The 14,121-nt window shown below is 41.9% G+C and overlaps 1 protein-coding gene across 1 annotated transcript; it reads right to left on the bottom strand.

The window, feature by feature from the left end:
* On the bottom strand, positions 1-14,121 carry tbc1d7 (TBC1 domain family, member 7). The gene is made up of 8 exons (XM_036969191.1): positions 13,776-14,121; positions 5,363-5,482; positions 5,167-5,247; positions 4,797-4,987; positions 3,437-3,574; positions 3,077-3,222; positions 2,715-2,844; positions 1-2,614 (listed from the first exon to the last, which is right to left on the bottom strand). Exons 2-8 carry the CDS (start codon positions 5,472-5,474, stop codon positions 2,528-2,530), a joined length of 885 nt encoding a protein of 294 aa, XP_036825086.1. The 5' UTR covers positions 5,475-5,482; positions 13,776-14,121; the 3' UTR covers positions 1-2,527.

Below are 14,121 nucleotides of genomic sequence, written 5' to 3'. Positions count from 1 at the left end.
AAAAACCCTTGAATGAGTAGGTGTGTCCAAACTTTTTACTAGTACTGTATGCTGTACTTTGCGTCACATTTGTTGAAAACTACATCTGAAAATGTTCTTGATACATTCAGTAACACAATAAGAATATTCCTGGAAAATGTGGGGTAGGTAACACATAAGACAAATAAATTACAAGGGTTTGAGTGAGAGGATTAACAGGTATCTCCAAGTGGCCACACCTTTCTAAAGGGTGCACAGTTTCTAAGTAATTTCAATGCACTTTTATGATTTAAAGAAGAGTCTTCAACTATAAGGTGAGCTCTCCTAGCTGTGCCATTCAGGAACTAGAGCAGCAAGCACACCTGTAGTTATTTTGTTTGGAACAACATTGCATCCCCGCAAATCACACAATTACAGTTACTTACGCAATCCAAAATGGTCAATTATAAATCGCAATCTGAGTCAGGTGGGCATCATTTCAAAGCCTGTTCCATTGTCAACATGACTAGAAAAGGTATAAAATATGATATTACAGTGTTAGACAAAGACATTATAAAAGGTTTTCACAATGCAATTCAGGGAAACGGATCAGAATTTTGGTGCGCATAGAAAGGAGTCATGAGCGCATTCAGGTGCGTGCGCTGTGGCAAATTTTCTTCACAATAGAGAAACCGAGGATCATTCTGTTCAGAATAACCCAGGGTATGACGGCATGTCATCTTGTAACTGTACATAAAACAGTGATCATAAAACTTGTCTTATACAGTGTCAATGTTTATGACATGGAAATGTGAAGTGCACATTTTCGACTCAAGGGTGTTTGGCTTGCTTGTATGACATCAATTTGGTATTTATTATAAATCCTCAAAGTTTCATCTTTCAAAATATACTGAATTAATATATAAACGCAACATGTAAAGTGTTGGTCCCATATTTGATAAGCGGAATTAAAAGATCCCCAAAATTTTCCATATGCACGAAAAGCTTATTTCTCCTCAATTTTGGGCACACATTTTTTTACCTCCCTGCTAGTGAGCATTTCTCTTTGCCGAGATAATCCAGCCACTTGACAGGTGTGGCATATCAATAAGCTGATTAAGCAGCATGATCATTACACATGTGTGGGCAGGCATAAGCTATGGACAATGAACACAATTCCGCAGACCTAATGTAACTAAGCCAGCCCAGGATCTCCACAATCGGCTTCTTCACCTGCGGGATCGTCTGAGACCAGCCACCTGGACAGCTGATGAAACTGAGGAGTATTTCTGTCTGTAATAAAGCTATTTTGTGGGGAAAAACTAATTTTGATTGACTGGACCTGGCCCCCCAGTGGGTATGCCCTCCCAGGCCCACCCATGGCTCCACCCCTGCCCAGTCATGTGAAACCCATAGATTAGGGCCTAATATATTTATTTAAATTGACTGATTTCCTTATATGAACTGTAACTCTGTAAAATCTTTTAAATTGTTTCATGTTGCGTTAATATTTTTTTCAGTATACATAGAATCTTAATTTACAGCATTTCCCTCAAAAGTTGCCCAATTAGCGGGAGGGATGGGGGCAACTTCTTGTCGTGCGAGGTGCTCAAGTTCAGAACGGCTGTCAGTCAAAACCCATACAGCGAAGTGAAGCGCAGAGCCAGAGCTCTGATGTCATGTTACTGTACAGCCATTGCGTTTCCAATTTAGGCATTTAACATTGCCCAAATCTGTAATTTTCTGCAACGGGGTACTGCCCTTCTCCACCTGGACAAAGGGAACAGCTATGTGAGAATGTTGTTCATTGACTACAGCTCAGTGTTCAACATCATAGTGCTCTCAAAGCTCAACACTAAGCTAAGGACTCTGGGACTGAACACCTCCCTTTGCAACCGGATCCTGGATTTCCTGACAGGCTGCTCCCAGGTGCTGATGGTAGGCATCAACACATTCGCCACACTTACCCTCAACACGGTGGTTCCTCAGAGCACTTCCAGTCAGAGGTTGAAAAGACTTGGCATGGAGGCTGAAAAGATTTGGCATGGGCTCTCAGATCCTCAAAAAGTTATACAGCTATACCACTGAGCATCTTGACTGGCTGCATCACCACCTGGTATGTCAATTTCTTGGCATTCAAGCGCAAGGCTCTGCAGAGGGTAGTGCGTACAGCTCAGTACATCACTGGGGCTGAGCTCCCTGCCATCCAGGACCTCTATACCAGGCACTCATCACATACACTGCTGCTACTGTTTACTATCTATACTGTTGTCTAGTCACTTTATTCCTAGTTATATGAACATATCTACCTCAATTACCTTATACCCCTGCAGATCTACTTGGAACTGGCACCGTGTGTGTATATAGACATATTATTACTTTTATATTATTTCTCTATGCTCTTTCTCTCTGCATTGTTTGGAAGGGCCCGTAAGAAACCATTGCACTGCTAGTCCACATCTGTTGTTTTACGAAGTATGTGACAAATAAATGTGATTGATTTGAGTCCAAGCGTATCCCAATGTCAATGTCAACCCCATCAAGAGGGTCCGGCAGGAGACCTGTGATCCTATACAGAGTGCATGGGGGTGCCACAGTACTTGTGCCACAGGTCAATGGCCTTAGTCACTATTGCGTCAGTGTTCTCTTGGGGCATCTGGTAGTAGAGGAGAAAAACAAATCAATGTGATTGGTAGACAAAAAGGGGAGAAAAGCCTCAAACCTCCAGCGGATCCTATGATGATGACGTCACTCACGTTGCACAGGATGCTGACCACTCCCTCCGGTCTGCTGGTCCCCATCACCACGATCTTGTAGCTGAGAAGGATCTCCATGGCAACGAAGACCAGGATCTTACAGGACCCGCTGATCACCTTGTCCCACACCCTGAAAGAGCAGAATACATGACATGAGTCAGAACGTCAGCATAGAGCAATGAGTTTCCTGAAAGCTTCAAAGCTAACATGGTACATGATTCTCATACCAAGTCCCAGACCCAAGCCACTCACAGAACAGCAAAGTGCTTCATACAACAAATGTGGTCTGTTGATGCAAAGATTACACCTCTCACGCCTGTGTGGCTGGGTTGTTGAGAGAAACCAGCCTCAGTATGCCTAACCTCTGCAGGCTGGACTCAGGCAGGCAGCCAGCAAAGCAGCGCCTGAACCACAGGCTGTATGGCAGCATGGCGAGGGCCCCAGTATTCTTCAGATGGTTCAGTAGCCGGGGCTCCTCCACACTCAGGTAGTGCTCCAGACTCTTGGGCTAAACCAACCGGACACAGATGGGGGGGGGGGGGGGGGGGGGGGGTTAGATGTGTTGAGAGGTAGATGCAGTGCACACATCAGCTACATGTACAATTTTCATGTTGGATATTTGACTATAACAGTAACAACAATGAGCAAGGCAACACCATACAACAAGTGTAGTCCAGACCACCCCTTTCATCCCCTTACCCACCCTCCAATCCACTGCTCACCAGGTGGGGAATGGAGTCTCCAAACTTATTGTTGAACTGGTTGACAAAGCTCTTGATCAGCCAATAACAATCCATAGGGTCTTCTACAATCTCCTCCATGGCTCGAGCTATGGACAGGAAGTCCTCATCCTCCTCGTCCTGAAACAGAGACACACCCGTCAGTCTCACACATAAATAGCCTATCCTACTGAGAACAAAGAATAAAGTGAAATCAAGTTCCTGAGTAGGACCAGGCAAGTTTCAAGTATTAATGTCACGGGCACAAGTACAGTGAAATTACTTTCTTGCAAGCTTTAAACCCAACAACGGAGTAATCAATGTCGATGCATTGATAACAAATAACCTGAGGTTGAACAAAACACACAAGTAATAAAAATAAGAAGAACACGAAAAGTAAGTAAGCTGGATACAGGGTCAGTTCCAATACAATATGTACAATGTGTAGGGATACTGGCAGAGGTAAGTTGGACGTTCAGAACAAGAGCCTGATTTAATTTAATCTCCCACTCCAACTGTTTACGTTCTGTTTACTTTAAAATATGCAAAGAAAGGCCCAGTGCAGTCAAAAACGTGATTTTCCTGTGGTTTATATACAGCGCCCTCCATAAGTATTGGGACAGTGAAGAATTTTGGGTTATTTTGGCTCTATACTCTAAGAGTTTGGATTTGAAATCAAACAATGACTAGGAGGTTAAAGTGCAAACCGTCAGCTTTCATTTGAGGGTGTGTTTATCCATTTTGGGTGAACCGTTTAGAAATTACAACACTTTTTGTACATTGTCCCCCCATTTAAGGGGAGCAAAAGTATTGGGACAAATTAACTTACATGTGTATTAAAGTAGTAAAAAGGTAAGTATTTGGCACGCAATGACTACATCAAGCTTGTGACTCAACAAATTTGTTAGATGCATTTGCTCTTTGTTTTGGTTGTGTTGCAGATGATATTGTGCCCAATATTAATTAATGGTAAATAATGCATTGTGTCATTTTGGAGTCACTTTAAAAGTAAATAAGAATGGAATGTGTTTCTAAACACTTCTACATTAATGTGGATGCTACCATGATTACAGATAATCCTGAATGAATCGTTAATAATGATGAGTGAGAAAGTTAGACGCACAAATATCATATGACATGCTAACCGCTCACCATTACAATAACAGAACAGGGGGAGGTTACCATTTTTTTTTTTTTTTTTTGGGGGGGGGGGGGGGGGTATGATAGTTAGAAGCACAACTTTCTCATTCACGATTTGATATAGCAATAAAAACAGCTGTATTGGACCTTTAAATAATTAATTATATATATATATATATATTTTTTTTTAAAGGCCCCTCTTATTCTCTCTCTCTCCTCTTACCGGGGCTGAGGTATCAGAGCGTCTGGGCAGCACTTGGCTCTCCAGCTGGAACATGCGTAGGTACACCTGCGTCTGGGGAGTGGCCATGTGGACAAACCTCATCACCTTCAGGGCCTCCAACACATCCTGGTACTGTTCCCGCCTGTACCCTCCCACCAGGGAGTGGGAGTCACTGTGGGGAGGAAGGATACCTAGAGACAGACACAGGGTGGGTCACATCAGCAAGTCACTGCAGCGGGTTGGTCTGTCAGACGAATCTGTCGAGTGTATGTGTGTCTGGAGAGAAATAGGGTTTTCTATGGGCTGAGAGGCGTGCTGGTATGTGAAATATGCTCTGAATCCTGTGGGTAGTCTGAGTTAAAAGACTTACCCAACAGCACTTTCCATACATGGATCCTGTACATTGAGGGCAGAGGGAATCTCTGACTGAAAGTGCTCAGCTTCTCCACATCTGACGAAGGAACACAAAAAACTCATACGAACAGACTTGGAGGTAGAAGCAGAGCAGCAGTGATAATAACAATGATGTACCCATTGTAACAGTAGCAGTACTGTAATGTACATACCCAGTGGGTTGTCCTTCAGTAATATCTCCAGTGATTTCTTCTCCTCCACCCCTCTGAAGCCCACCTTCTCATAATAGGCGGAACGGAAGTTCCTCTGAGGGTCCTCAGCCATACTGTCACCTGGAAAAGCACAGTGTTAAAGAAGGGTCATTTATTGATAGCGTCTCCTGAAAATGACATCATAACCACAGCACACTTACTTTGTCGGGCACTGGCAGGCTTAGATCGCTAAAGATACTTAGCCAAACGCCATCATCTCTACGGACACTGGAGTTAACATTAAGGGCAAATCCGCAATAATGGAATTACGCCAAGACTCGGATTTCTCACTTAAAAATGTATAACAAACAAAAACCATTGATTTCAAGGTTTAACAATCCACACAACTCTATGCACAACGGCTACTTTGAACAATTTACACAGTAAATCAAAACTATAAAAACATTTATTGCAGATGCAAAGTCTAGTAACAGAATTCCGGTAAAGTCTCACTATTGTATTCTGTTACCAAACTTTGTATCCGCACAGTTCTTCCTGTAAATGTGTTTTTGGAAAATGTTCAAAGTAGCCCTTGTGCAAATAGTTCTACGGTTTGTTAAACTTTGAAAATCACTGGTTTTTGTTTGGTATACATTTTAAAGTGATTCACCGTAACATTACGATGGAATTCCATGGCAGGTTAGCTAGATTATAATAGAACACTGATAAAACACTACATGATCTACATTGAAATGTGATATAGATTGTGAGACAACACCTCTTCATTTTTAGCTTGCAGCAAGGTTGAGAACATTTTACTCTGGTTCCCTGAAAGTTCTCCTGGGAGGTTTTAGTAACGCTCCGAGAAGAGAAATTATAGGCTATTGAAGGTAATTAAATAACTTTCAGGGAACTAAAATGTTGTCAGAACCTCCCTGCAACCTAAATATTTACGTTTCCAGAAAAGAAAACATTTCTGTTTCACAGAACGTTTAAAAGGTCCCGAACAGTGAAAATCATGCTTTTCATCAAATTGATTGAAATTTGGATGAAACCAGTTCAAAGTTGGGTGACCCAAGTATGAGAAATGACTGTAGCTGGTATATTGATCAAATTTGATCAAAAAGTTATTGGTCCCCAGGGCCTCCCGAGTGGCGTAGCTGTCTAAGGCACTGCATCGCAGTGCTTGACGCGTCACAACAGACCTGGGTTTGATATTAGGCTGTGTCACAGCCGGTCGTGGCCGGGACACCCATGAGGGGATGCACAATTGGCCCAGCGTCGTCCGGGTTAGGGGTGGGCGGCTGGGATGTCCTTGGCCCATCGCGCTCTAGCGACTCCTTGTGGCGGGCCGGGAGCCTGCACGCTGACTTCGGTAGCCAGAAGTACGGTGTTTCCTCCGACACATTGTTGCGGCTGGCTTCTGGGTTAAGTGAGCAATGTCAAGAAACAGTGCGGCTTGGCAGGGTCGTGTTTCGGAGGACGCATGGCTCTCGATCTCTCCCGAGTCCGTATGGGTCTTGCAGTGAGTGGACAAGACAAACTACCAATTGGAGAGAAATAACATACGCACACCCTCCCACACACACACACACACAACCGTTCAAAAGTTTGGGGTCACTTAGAAATGTCCTTGTTTTTGAAAGAAAAGCTGTTTTTTGACCATTAAAATATCAAATTGATCAGAAATACAGTGTAGACATTGTTAATGTTGTAATTGACTATTGTAGCTGGAAACGGCTGAATTTGTATGGAATATCTACATAGGCATACAGAGGCCCATTATCAGCAACCCTCACTCCTGTGTTCCAATGGCATGTTGTGTTAGATAATCAAAGTTAATCATTTTAAAAGGCTAATTGATCATTAGAAAACCCTTTTGCAATTATGTTAGCACAGCTGAAAACTGTTGTTCTAATTAAAGAAGCAATAAAACTGGCCTTCTTTAAACTAGTTGAGTATCTGGAGCATCAGCATTGGTGGGTTCGATTACAGACTCAAAATGTCCAGGAACTTTCTTCTGAAACTCGTGAACCTATTCTGTTCTGAGAAATAAATACACACACAACACTTGGCTTAAGGAGGCAAGCATTACCAAGGATTTACAGTCCTCCCAATCCACACAGAAATGCATACAAAGCTCTCCATCACCCTCCATTTGGCAAATCTGACCAGTGCATCAACGGATTCGTCCCCACAGTGACCGTACACATATCCCAACCATAAGCCATCGATTACAGGTAACATCATCACTGAGCTAAAGGCAGATTACAAAGGGAAACCCAGCCCGAAGCTGCCCAGTGACATCAGCCTACCAGACAAGCTAAATAAATGCCTTCTATGCTCGCTTTGAAGCAAGCAACACTGAACCATGCATGAGACCAGCAGCTGTTCCAGACGACTGTGTGATCAGGATCTCCATAGCCGATGTGACTAAGACCTTTAAACAGGTTAACATTCACAAGGCCGCAGGGCCAGAGGACTTCCAGGATGGCAGGGTTTCTGTTAACCGGTAAATGCTGGTTTAAAAAAGAGAAGCCAATAAATTAAATTGATGGCCAAATTGCCCCCCCCCCTCCATTTAAAAATAATGCTTTTTATTCATTGATGGAAAAAAAGTGCTCCAACATCAAAGGCAAATATACTTCATAGGCTAATAAATCCACAACCTGCTTGGAAATTAGTGTCGGGTGAGTATGTTTCTATTTTTACTCACGCAAAAGACGCAAGGCCATCATAAGGGACTGCAGCTAAAATGTACCTCCCGACAGGGCAAAATATTGTGTTGATTATCCCAGTGTCCAGTGTGCCCGCCGAGGGGAATCTTTCTCCAAAACAGGGTAAAGACGCCCTCTTGATGAGAAAGTAACGAAGCTGATGTGCACGCAAGCTGCACCCATGCGTTGGACAGTTTTGATTTCCCAACAGCCGGGGCTCACTTTGAGCAGGGCAAGGTCTGCCGCAAACGCAAGTAAATTAGAGGCAAATTATTGTGTTCGTCAGGCCCGGTCCTAGCAGTTCTGCTGCCGCCCTAGGCAACATCAACATATCTCACTATTAGTATAACGATTTGGAATGGATTGATAGACTAGAATAGACTAATAATTTGTATAATGCGTAATTGGTACATTTCAGTTGAGCTTATTTCAGTGGAACTTGGAAATGAAACGAGTGAGATGATTTCAGCTTTGTAAACAAGTACTTTCATAAAAACATGACGCGGGCCTCGTTTCACAGGAGAATAAGATTAATCTCAATGAATTTTGTTTATTTACACTACCGTTCAAAAGTTTGGGGTCACTTAGAAATGTCCTTGTTTTCCATGAAAACATACATGAAATTAGTTGCAAAATGAATAGGAAATATAGTCAAGACGTTGACAAGGTTACACATATTTATTATTTCAATAAAAAAATAATTGTGTCCTTCAAAGAATCGTCCATTTGCAGCAATTACAGCAATGCAGACCTTTGGCATTCTAGTTGTCAGTTTAATGAGGTAGTCTGAAGAGATTTCAACCCCATGCTTCCTGAAGCACCTCCCAAAAATTGGATTGGCTTGATGGGCACTTCTTACGTACCCTACGGTCAAGCTTCTCCCACAGCAGCTCAATAGGGTTGAGATCCGGTGACTGTGCTGGCCACTCCATTATAGACAGAATACCAGCTGACTGCTTCTTCCCTAAATAGTTCTTGCATAGTTTGGAGCTGTGATTTGGGTCATTGTTCTGTTGTAGGAGAAAATTGGCTCCAATTAAGTGCCGTCCACAGGGTATGGCATGGCTTTGCAAAATGGAGTGACAGCCTTCCTTCTTCGAGATCCCTTTTACCCTGTACAAATATCCCACTTTACCACCACCAAAGCACCCCCAGACCATCACATTGACCACACCATGCTTGACAGATGGCGTCAAGCACTCCTTTCGTTTTTTCTGAGTCTCACAAATGTTCTTCTTTGTGATCCGAACACCTCAAACTTTAGATTTGTCTGTCCATAAAACTTTTTTCCAATCTTCCTCTGTCCAGTGTCTGTGTTATTTTGCCCATCTTAATATTTTATTTTTATTGGGCAGTCTGAGATATGGCTTTTTCTTTGCAACTCTGCCTAGAAGGCCAGCATCCCGAAGTCACCTCTTCACTGTTGACGTTGAGACTGGTGTTTTGGGGTACTATTTAATGAAGCTGCCAGTTGAGGACTTGTGAGGCGTCTGTTTCTCAAACAAGACATTCTACTGTACTTGTCCTCTTGCTAAGTTGTGCACCTGAACCTCCCACTCCTCTTTTTATTTTGGCTAGAGCCAGTTTGCACTGTTCTGTGAAGGGAGTAGTAACCAGCTTAGTACGAGATCTTCAGTTTCTTGGTAATTTTTCGCATTTAAGAGCCTTCATTTCTAAAATCAAGTATAGACTGATGAGTTTCAGAAGAAAGTACTTTGTTTCTGGCCGTTTTGAGCCTGTAATCGAACCCACAAACGCTGATGCTACAGATACTCAACTAGTCTAAAGAAGGCCAGTTGTATTGCTTCTTCAATCAGCACAACAGTTTTCAGCTGTGCTAACATTATTATAAAAGGGGTTTCTAATGATCAATTAGCCTTTTAAAATGATAAACTTGGATTAGCTAACACAACATGCCATAGGAACACAGGAGTGATGGTTGCTGACAATGGGCCTCTGTAGATATTTCATTTACAACATTAACAATGTATTTCTGATCAATTTGATGTTATTTTAAAAATGGACCAAAAAAAATGTTTTTTTCTTTCAAAACAAGGACATTTCTAAGTGACCCCAATCATTTGAATGGTAGTGTACATATCAAATTTGATTGTCCAATATCAGTTTTATAATTTTCCACTGATGTGATGCTGAATCGCAGCGGGATGGGGAGTGGGGAGGGCAGGCCCAGTGATGGATAGACGGAATCCAGCTTTTGTCAAAATCAATATAATTTTTTGCATTTTAGCTAATTCTCCTAACCTGCGGCGTAACTTCTCCTAATCAGCTACGAAAAGGCAAATCTGACATCAATTTGACAAGAGTCTATTGGTGCCTTTTGGCAAACTCCAAGCGGGCTGTTGTATGCCTTTTACTGAGGAGCGGCTTCCGTCTGGCCACTCTACCATAAAGGCCTGACTGGTGGAGTGCTATAAAAATGGTTTCCTTCTGGAAGGTTCTCCCATCTCCAAAGAGGAACTCTAAAGCTCTGTCAGATTGACCATCGGGTTCTCGGTCACCTCCCTAACCAAGGCCCTTCCCTCCGATTGCTTAGTTTGGCCGGGCAGCCAGCTTTAGCAAGAGTCTTGGTTCCAAACGTCTTCCATTTAAGAATGATGGAGGCCACTGTGTTCTTGGGGACCTTCAATGCTGCAGACATGGGTTGGTACCCTTCCCCAGATCTGTACAGTGCCTTGCAAAAGTATTTACCCCCTTGGCATTATTCCTATTTTGTTGCAACCTGTCATTTTAATTGATTTTTATTTGGATATCATGAAATGGACATACACAAAATAGTCCAAATTGGTGAAATTAAAAGAATGGCTTGTTTCAAACATATGAGTGGTTTAGGAGGAAACATGTAAATGTCTTTGAATGGCCTCAATCCAATTGAGAATCTGTGGTATGACTTAAAGATTGCTGTACATCAGCGGAACCCATCCAACTTGAAGGAGCTGGAGCACTTTTGCCTTGAAGAATGAATCCAATCAAGTTATAGAAACATCTCAAGGATGATCAATGGAAACAGGATGCAACTGAGCTCAATTTCGAGTCTCATAGCAAAGGGTCTGAATAATTTTGTAAATAAGGTATGTTTTTTTTATATACATTTGCAAGAAATTCTAAAAACCTGTTTTCACTTTGACATTATGGGGTACTGTGTGTAGATGGCTGAATATGTTTTATTTTATTTAATCCATTTTAGAAAAAGGCTGTAACGTAACAAAATGTGAAAAAGGTCAAGGGGTCTGAATACTTTCCAAAGGCACTGTATGTCTAAGCTTCTAAGGTGCAGAAGTTCCTTTACAAAATATGGCGAAGAAGTCTATCAGTCAACTGTATTCTATAATTACACTGAACTAAAATATAAACGCAGATGTAAAGTGTTGGTCTCATGTATCATGTGCTGGAATAAAAAAAGTCCCAGAAATGTTTCATATGCACAAAAAGCTTATTTCTCTCAAATTTTGTGCACACATTTGTTTACATCCCTGTTAGTAAGCATTTCACCTTTGCCAAGATAATCTATCCACCTGACAAGTGTGGCATATCAATTATGTCACACAACACAATGCCACATATGTCTCAAGTTGAGGGAGTGTGCAATTGGCATGCTGACTGCAGGAATGTCCACCAGAGCTGTTGCCAGACAATTGAATGTTAATTTCTCTACTATATGCCACTTCTAACGTTGTTTTAGAGAATTTGGCAGTAATCGGCCTCACAATCGGCCTCACAACCGCAGACCATGGGTAGCCACACCACCCCAGGACCTCCTCACCTGCGGGATCGTCTGAGACCAGCCACCCAGACAGCTGGTTTGCAAAACCGAAGAATTTCTGCACAAACTGTCATGGTATGGGCAGGCATAAGCTACGGACAATGAACACAATTACATTTTATCAATGGCAATTTTAATGCACAGATACCGTGACGATATCCTGTTGTGCCATTCATCCGCCGCCATCACCTCATGTTTCAACATGATAATGCAAGGCCCCATGTCGCAAGGATCTGTACACAATTCCTGGAAGCTGAAAATATCCCAGTTTTTCCATGGCCTGCATGCTCACCAGACATGTCAATCATTGAGCATGTTTGGGCAGCTCTGGATTGTAAAACAGCATGTTCCAGTTCCTGCCAAAATCCAGCAAGTTCGCACAGCCATGGAAGAGGAGAGGGATAACATTTCACAGGCCACAATCAACAGCCTGATCAACTCCATGCAACAATAGATTTGCAGCACCACATGAGGCAAATGGTGGTCACACCAGAAACAGACTGGTTCTGATCAACATGCCTACCTTTCTTTTAAGGTACTGTATCTGTGACCAGGAGATAGAATAGAATACAACTTTATTGGCCATCCAGGATGGCCATTTTTCTTCGGCATCACCTTCCATTAAAATAATGACACACCTACATTCTCACATCATACACATGTAAACCAGTCAGTCCATCATGTTGCATACACTAACAACATAGATGCATATCTGTATTCCAAGTCATGTGAAATCCATAGATTAGGGCCTAATAAATGTATTTCATTTCACTAACTTCCTTATATGAACTGTCACCCAGTAAAATCTTTGAAATTGTTGCATGTTGCGTTTATATTTCAAATAAAATGTTATTTGTCACATGCGCCAAATGCAACAGGTGTAGTAGACCTTACCGTGAAACACTTACTTTACAAGCCTTTAACCAACAATGCAGTTAAGAAAAATATTTACTGAATAAAGTTTTTTTTAAATAGCAACAATAAAATAACAGTAACGAGGCTATAGGTACTGAGTCAATGTGCGGTGGTTCAGGTTAGTTGAGGTAATTGCGGTAATATGTACAGTAGCAGTCAAAAGTTGATGTCTTCACTATTATTCTACTATGTAGAAAATAGTAAATATAAAGAAAAACCTTGGAATGTGTAGGTATCCAAACCTTTGACTAGTACTATACATGTAGGTTGGGGTAAAGTGACTATGTATAGATAATAGATCATAAACAGCGAGTAGCAGCAGTAAGATTATCTGTTTTTTTTTGTTCAGTGTAATTACAAAACAATAGAAATGCAATTGTGTATTGCTGCTGTTTGTCTGCTATCCAACAGACCATGAATAGCTCTGTTGACCATGAGAGAGAGCATTTTTCAGAGAAAATGGGTTGAGTCATGCCAATTAGGATCTGGATGACATGTGGCCCATTGTTTCACTTGTCATCAATGACATGTGGCCCATTGTTTATCTTGGTACCTGGAAACGACCACATGGGCAATTCCAATAACTGTCAGTCAATGCGATCTCATGAATATAAACTGCCACCCCACTCAGCATTTCCTTAAGGTTTCCTGATAGTTAAAGATCCAAGAAAGTATACAATTTCTTCAATTCTGACCATTTTAATAGCTTAAAAATATTATGGGTGATGTGTTGGTCATTCAAAGGCTATTTTTACTTGAGAAATAGGATGACTGTGCGGGACCTTTATGGGTTAAGGTTCGTTTTAGGTAAGGTTTATAGTTAAGGTTAGAGGTTAAAGTTAGGCTTAGGGTATGGACGTCCCAAGGATCCATGATAGCCCTAAACTTGAGTTTCTAGTATTTTCTGTGACAGTGTTAAAATGACACTACTGAAAACCATTATACTGTTGGATGAATAACGTAACAGAAGTACAGTTTACTGTTAAAATTTGCTTTATGTCAAGCTTATTTAGCCTCCTACCTTGTTGTACCCGTGGGCCTCACCGCATCCACGTCCTTTCCAGCTTGCAGTCACCGGGGAAGGAGCTCTGAAGCCGGGCGCGACCTACACGACTGTCTGCAACCTGCTAGCTATCGCTCTAGCTAGATTCTGTAACCACTATTGGTACATCTCCTTCTCATATAAGTATATCAACGTCACTATGCAAGCAATGGAACCCAAGCTAGCAATACCAAAGATGTTTGAATAACAGAAATCACATGCGCAGCAATGAGAAAGTGAAACGCAGGCTATTGATCCATTCATAACATGTTGACCATTTCCTCATCGACAGCACGTGCAACCAGCAGATGGCAATGAACATTAT

Source organism: Oncorhynchus mykiss, chromosome 30 (genome assembly GCF_013265735.2).
Source record: "Oncorhynchus mykiss isolate Arlee chromosome 30, USDA_OmykA_1.1, whole genome shotgun sequence".
In the NCBI taxonomy this organism is placed as follows: Eukaryota; Metazoa; Chordata; class Actinopteri; order Salmoniformes; family Salmonidae; genus Oncorhynchus; species Oncorhynchus mykiss.
Note: the sequence above shows the minus strand (reverse complement) of the source record. Positions and strands in the feature narration are given on the sequence as shown.